This window comes from Oncorhynchus masou, chromosome 2, assembly GCF_036934945.1.
Source record: "Oncorhynchus masou masou isolate Uvic2021 chromosome 2, UVic_Omas_1.1, whole genome shotgun sequence".
Lineage (NCBI taxonomy): Eukaryota > Metazoa > Chordata > Actinopteri > Salmoniformes > Salmonidae > Oncorhynchus > Oncorhynchus masou.
Genome location: NC_088213.1, coordinates 29,486,555 through 29,492,554, shown reverse-complemented (window position 1 = coordinate 29,492,554; position 6,000 = coordinate 29,486,555). Strand labels below are relative to the sequence as shown.

At 42.8% G+C, this 6,000-nt stretch overlaps 1 protein-coding gene across 5 annotated transcripts in view; it reads right to left on the bottom strand.

The window, feature by feature from the left end:
• Nucleotides 1-377: 377 nt before the first annotated feature.
• Nucleotides 378-6,000, bottom strand: part of LOC135558367 (liprin-beta-2-like) — a 30,268-nt gene continuing 24,645 nt past the window's right edge. For 3 of the 5 annotated variants that reach the window (XM_064992139.1, XM_064992122.1, XM_064992147.1), the window contains 8 exons: nt 5,857-5,985; nt 3,917-4,067; nt 3,491-3,602; nt 3,228-3,316; nt 2,654-2,776; nt 2,362-2,487; nt 2,005-2,193; nt 379-1,842 (listed from right to left, as the gene is read on the bottom strand). In XM_064992139.1, the coding sequence (XP_064848211.1) occupies nt 1,639-1,842; nt 2,005-2,193; nt 2,362-2,487; nt 2,654-2,776; nt 3,228-3,316; nt 3,491-3,602; nt 3,917-4,067; nt 5,857-5,985 (1,123 nt within the window). In that variant the 3' untranslated portion in view covers nt 379-1,638. Of the gene's footprint in view, nt 1,843-2,004; nt 2,194-2,361; nt 2,488-2,653; nt 2,777-3,227; nt 3,317-3,490; nt 3,603-3,916; nt 4,068-5,856; nt 5,986-6,000 lie in introns of all 5 variants that reach the window. The other 2 variants (XM_064992130.1, XM_064992157.1) reach the window with 1 other exon arrangement.

The window sequence follows — 6,000 nt, the reverse complement described above, 5'->3', positions numbered from 1 at the left end:
GATGTTGGTACTCTAATAGTGTCTGAACAGGCCATTCATGTTTTGTTCTTCCAACTGTTGGATACATCTGCCTTTTTAGACATGAAAGGAAGTCACTCAATTTCATCATTAACAGAATAACATTCTTGATCAAAGACATTGCATTGATAAACAGTAAATATATTTTTTACAGCCATTGATTTCCCTCTATTATAGCTGAATAAATGGTGTGGGCTTCCAACCTAAAAAATATCCTTCAGAGCGCCATCCTCGACTTCAGATCTTCACGATGGTGAGTACACAGGGCTTTCTGGGAATTTCTGCTAGTTTGGTTTCTGCTTCTCACAAATTCCAAGGCAGAATCTGTTCACGGCTTTGGCTCTTCACACTGGAATAACACACAGGTAGACTACACAGAAGCTAAAGTGTAACTTTAGTGTAACTTTGGACCTGAGGATACAATGAAGACCATAATGTTGCAATAACATGGAGGCGCATGGTACGTAACAGTCCAACATACTGAATTATACTCCACCTACTGTAGCATTGTAACTTGAGCCATAGCGTCACAAACACCATGAGGAAAAATGATTTACTGTATGATAAACAGTCTTCAGTTCTCTGAAAAACAATGCTGAAACCTTATGTTGTCCTCAGACACAGAACTGTCCTCAGTCGATGCCTGATGGAACATTAATCAGCAAGCTGAAAACTTTAGCATTCATGGCTTACCAGTCACATGATAGTATACAATAGTACAGATGTAGCAATGTCGAAATTCAGGTGTGCATTGACAGAATAATTATTTGAAGCCGCTGTAGCATCGTCTAGAATCCATGATGTGTGTTATAGTGGAGTCAGTCAGCAAGAGCACTCTGCTTCAGAGTCAATATTGGCTAGTGTGGCCTTTAACCCACTCACCTTACACCACATTAAATAATGCATTTAGGATTAAAATGAACCAAACAATCACCTGCAAATTATTATTTATTTTCAATATATAATTATAGGCCAGTTGAGTTGGGTATTGTGTGCAAACCTGAATTTTCATGAGAGCACCTCGTTTTGTGAATTTGCCAATTATTAAATATAGCACAGAATAAATCAAACAAGCTTATAGAATAGGTATTCATTTGTACCATAACTCAAGAAAGGCAGTTAATAGCTAAGACAAATCCAGCAAGGTAAGGAGGAAGACGACAATGGTCAGTAACATCATAAGGGTAGTGTTCTGAAGCAATTGCAGAAGATAGGAACATTTAATCCATCTCATTTTTCCAGGAATGCAGAGAGCAGCTTTCAAAGGGAACCATTATACAACCATAGCATTATGAATCCTCATTTTGCCTGTCAGGTCAGTCATGATTTCAGCATATCCAGGTCAATTACTTAATAAGCATATCCAGTAAACAAGTAATTAGCACATTCAGCTAATTATCATCCAGCAAATACCCAATTAGCACATCCTGCTGATATTCATTATATGCACACACACACAGTATCTTGTCCAGTGAATCACCATTTGGTAAAAACACTGCTTTAGAATTTACACCGAATCAGCACCTTGATTCAGGGAGAGCAGGGATGTTTACGTAGGCATGTGGGGCGGGGTTTAAAAGGCAGAAGATTTGCAGTCATTGGCTGAGGCGAGCATCAGTGTCAGCTTTTGGGCCCCACCTGCTCCCGCTTCTCTGACTCGCTGTCCAGGATGGGGCTGAGGCCACGGACCCCTGCGTACGGCTGGTGGGAAACCCCATTCATCACCGAAAGACCCCCACTGTCTATCGGGCAGATGTAGTCCGCCAAATTTTCTGGGCTCCTCTTCCTCAGGTGACTGAAGTGGGTCAAACCAAGCTTCTTGGGCTGAAATATAGGAAGACAAGAGCTTAAGCTTGGGTCCTCTGTACACAATACGTATATTGAACAATAACTACTATTAGGCAGATTTCATTACATGTACACAGTATTCACAGCACATTATACAGTAATCATGGGCCTTCTTCCATGGACACACAGCAGTCATACCCGGACTTTGGCGGCGGTAGTGAGGGGTGCATGGCCAGTGGCGTTGGCATACTCCCGTTTGTCCAGAGTGGCCTGCGTCCCCACCAGGGCGGTGAAGGCGGTGGCCAGGTGGCGGCGGAGCAGGGTCTTCTGAGGGGGGATGTTCAGCAGCATGGCCAGGGTCTCAGAGCTGAACCATGGTTCCAGAATCTAAAGTACAGGGGTAGAGGACAGGGCTGGAGCTCACTCAGGTAGGAACATTCTCCAGTCTTCTTCCAAAGTGTGTACCTGCAGATGACAGGGGGTGTGCAACTGCACACTTCAGAAAGGTTTGGGGAATTGGGACACATGCATAGTTCTGAGGTGCAGTCCACTCACAATGAGACCTCCATGGACCCCACTGCCCCGTAGGTTGGGTGCATACTCAGCCAGGTCCACTGCCCGAAGCCACTCCATCACACGATGGTTGGACCATTGGATCACTTCTGAAGGAGAGGGGTTCCTCTGACCAGGGGAGAGAGAAATGAGAGAGTTCCTCCACTGAGCAGTAAAATCTTATTAAACAAATATTAACTCATTTCTCATCCCTCATTCTAACTTCTCCTCTCGTCCATCTTGCCAACTTTTGCTTCTCCTCTCATTTCCCTCCTCAGGGTCCCTACCCTCTCACCTCCTCTCCAGGCCTGCGTCGGAGGCAGTGGGGGTTGAACTTGTTGACGTGGAGGACGTGGATAGCACACTTTATACTGAGGTGATGGAGCTGACTGGTCACCTTCAGGAAAAGCAGGTCATTCTGGGAAACAGTTTAGATACTGTAGTTCAGTAGCAAAGCTAGGGCATATTCACTGTAGTTCAGTAGCAAAGCTTGGGTGTATTCACTGTAGTTCAGTAGGAAAGCTAGGGCATATTCACTGTAATTCAGTAGGAAAGCTAGGGCATATTCACTGTAGTTCAGTAGCAAAGCTAGGGCATATTCTCTGTAGTTCAGTAGCAAAGCTTGGGCGTATTCACTGTAGTTCAGTAGCAAAGCTAGGGCGTATTCACTGTAGTTCAGTAGCAAAGCTAGGGCGTATTCACTGTAGTTCAGTAGCAAAGCTAGGGCGTATTCACTGTAGTTCAGTAGGAAAGCTAGGGCATATTCACTGTATGGGAACACTTTTATACTAATTATATATTAAAAATGGTGATATCACATGAGCAGGTAAACAGGATTCACTTTCAAAAATCTCATTGTTTAGCTTTACCACGGTGAGATACTGGAGCATCCTGCCATCCACTCGCCCCTCGTGGAACTGGTCCTTGTACTGAGGAAGGCCTATGTCATCCAACCATCCTGCATGTGACCAATCAGAGCTAACCATTTAACTTCCTTTTGAACAAGGAACATGTCCCAGTAAAATATCATACAGACAATGCAGTTGACTCATTGTGCACCTCAAATACCACACTTCTGGCAATGTCTGAATATAGTAGATTTTAATAGTACAGTTTAAAGTTGTAGACGTACGTGTAACCCAAATGTGGTCTAGCTCAGAGGACTTTTCCAGGGCTTTAGTACTGAACCCCCTTAGAGCCAGCTGTAGTTTCTTCCTGTGTAGCGGGTGTTTGATACCCATTTCCTGTGGACACAGAAACATTTACATTAAAATAAGGTTCCCAAACACATGCAAGGTTTTACTGTGGTTTCCCAAAGCCAATCAATGACTGTGTCTTACTTCAGAACCTGATCCTGATTCCTGCAGTGTTACAAGTTCTCCAGAGAGTATTATGACAATGGAGTGTCCATATGGAATCCTGCTGAGACTGAAAAGTTCTGAGTGACTGACTTGACCTACTTGCTACACTGAGGCTGTCCTAATATAGGCACCATAGAAGCAACAATTTTGTATGCTTTTAAGTTCATCATTGTAGAAACCCTCTCGCCCTCAATGACCTTCTCAAAGTCCTGTGGCCTTGCGGACAGGAGCGTCTGTCCGTTGTCGACCCACTGCCGGGTCAGGTTGACGTACTGGCCCAGACCATAGTCCTCCAGCCAACCACACACCTGCTCCCTGGTCCACTGGCTGAATGGTGTGTTTATATCCCTGATAGACAGAATGATAGAAATTATATGAAGAATTTGTGAGAGCGAGAGAGAATACTGATGGAAAACCTTGTTTTGCATCTGTCTAGATGTATTGTATTTGGCCAACTCAACATCTATACTATGTTAACAGTACACCCTCTATTGAAACAGGTGCAGTAGCAAACATATGTTACTCGTTTCCGTAATGTAGGCATATGTCGCAAATCAATACTATACTGGAGACATTTTTTTATTAAAATGACATTTTATCAAAAAGCTTTTTTTGCAGAAATGTATTCTGGAACATGTGAACTTTCATGTTCCTTTAAAAACAAACTTATATGCCGTCTGTAAATGAAAATTGATTTTGTTAAATTATGAGCATAGTTGGTTTAACCATGGAAAAACAGTAAAGGGGGATAACTAGTGAGTTGCACAACTGAAATCTGTTTACTGCATTTAACCCAACCACTCTGAATGAGCGGTGCGGAGGGCTGCCTTTAAATCAACATCAACGCATTCAGCGCATCGGGATTTTTAAATTGTCAGCTCGGGGATTCGATCCAGCAACCTTTTGGTTACTGGCCCAAAGTTCCTACCCGCAAGGCTACCTGCCACTAGCCATGATTGGCAGAGATAATGGTTGGGCTGGACATGGCGAGAGAGGAGTTTGGATTGGTCTGCCATGTAGCATGCTTCTGTCTATAACATGAGCTGCTAAGTAAGTTAAGTTAATACTTTCTAAAGTGGCATTTAGTGAAAGATTTCACAAAGAACTGCAGTGTTGCTAAGGCTCTTCACTTTCTGGGAGGACAGTGCTTTGAAATCAGTGGAATGCCTGGTGGAAGCAGAGTATGATCGCTAAGGAGATGGAGAAAATGCAGGCTTTTGATTACAAATGCCGAGGGAGTCAAAGAGAACACAGAAGGCTGTAGTATACATTTGTCGGGATTACATTGTCAAACTAAGGGCATTGTCAAACCATGGCATTTGTGACAAAGAGGGAGAAGCATTTATACGGTACGAGAGTCTCGCTAGCTACATTTTCAGATACTATTATCTTCTAATTTTGTTAGAACGTCATTTTTCATTGCACATTAAAGTGTACTGTTAACGCTAGCTGGCTGATATTACGTGTATGATCTGTGCAATAATGTTATTTGTATCTCAGAGCTATTTACATTGCTAGTTATAGACTAATGTTAGCTAGCTAGCTAACATTGAACCTAGCTAGTTTGTTAGCTTTAACTACCTGTAGATTCATGCTGAGTTTTAATATTATGAGTTGGGATTACGGTTCAATGTTTACCGAGCTACACGTCTAAACGAAAGACTGCAAGTAACCGTTTCACTGTACCGTTTATACCTTCTAACAAGCTAGAAAACTAAGCAAAAACATTGTTTAGAAAGTTGCCTTTAGTTGCCTGGTTTGCTAGACTGATATATTAAATGCACAGATTTATTGGTGTTAAAATGCACCAGTTATGCTATTGTTACCTAATGTAAAAAAAATGAAATTCAAATGTTGCGACATAAGACCAAATTGAGGCAGTCGGTCACATCTTGGGCACCCTTTATTTGGATATTTTTATCTGTAGATGCTCTACATATGGGCATACTATCAACAAGCCATCTGTTGATAAGCAACTGTTTGATACTGTAAGGTTAATAATAAGGTTTAGGGTAGGGGTTAAGGTTAGTAGAAATCTGTAGATGCTCTAAATTAAGTGTTACTACATTTTTTTTCATGCCAATAATCTACTGGGGAATTGTGGTGTCAAGGAGTCATCCCCCAAACCCAGTCTTACCGAACAGAGCTGCCAGACTCAGGGGTCCGGGTCAATCTTGGCCCCGCTGTGGCACGCAGCCCCCCTCTCCTAAACTGGTTTGGTTCCAGGTCCTCCCCCTGCAGACCCCCTGACTGGGTCCGCCTGATCCTGGAAGAGAGGACA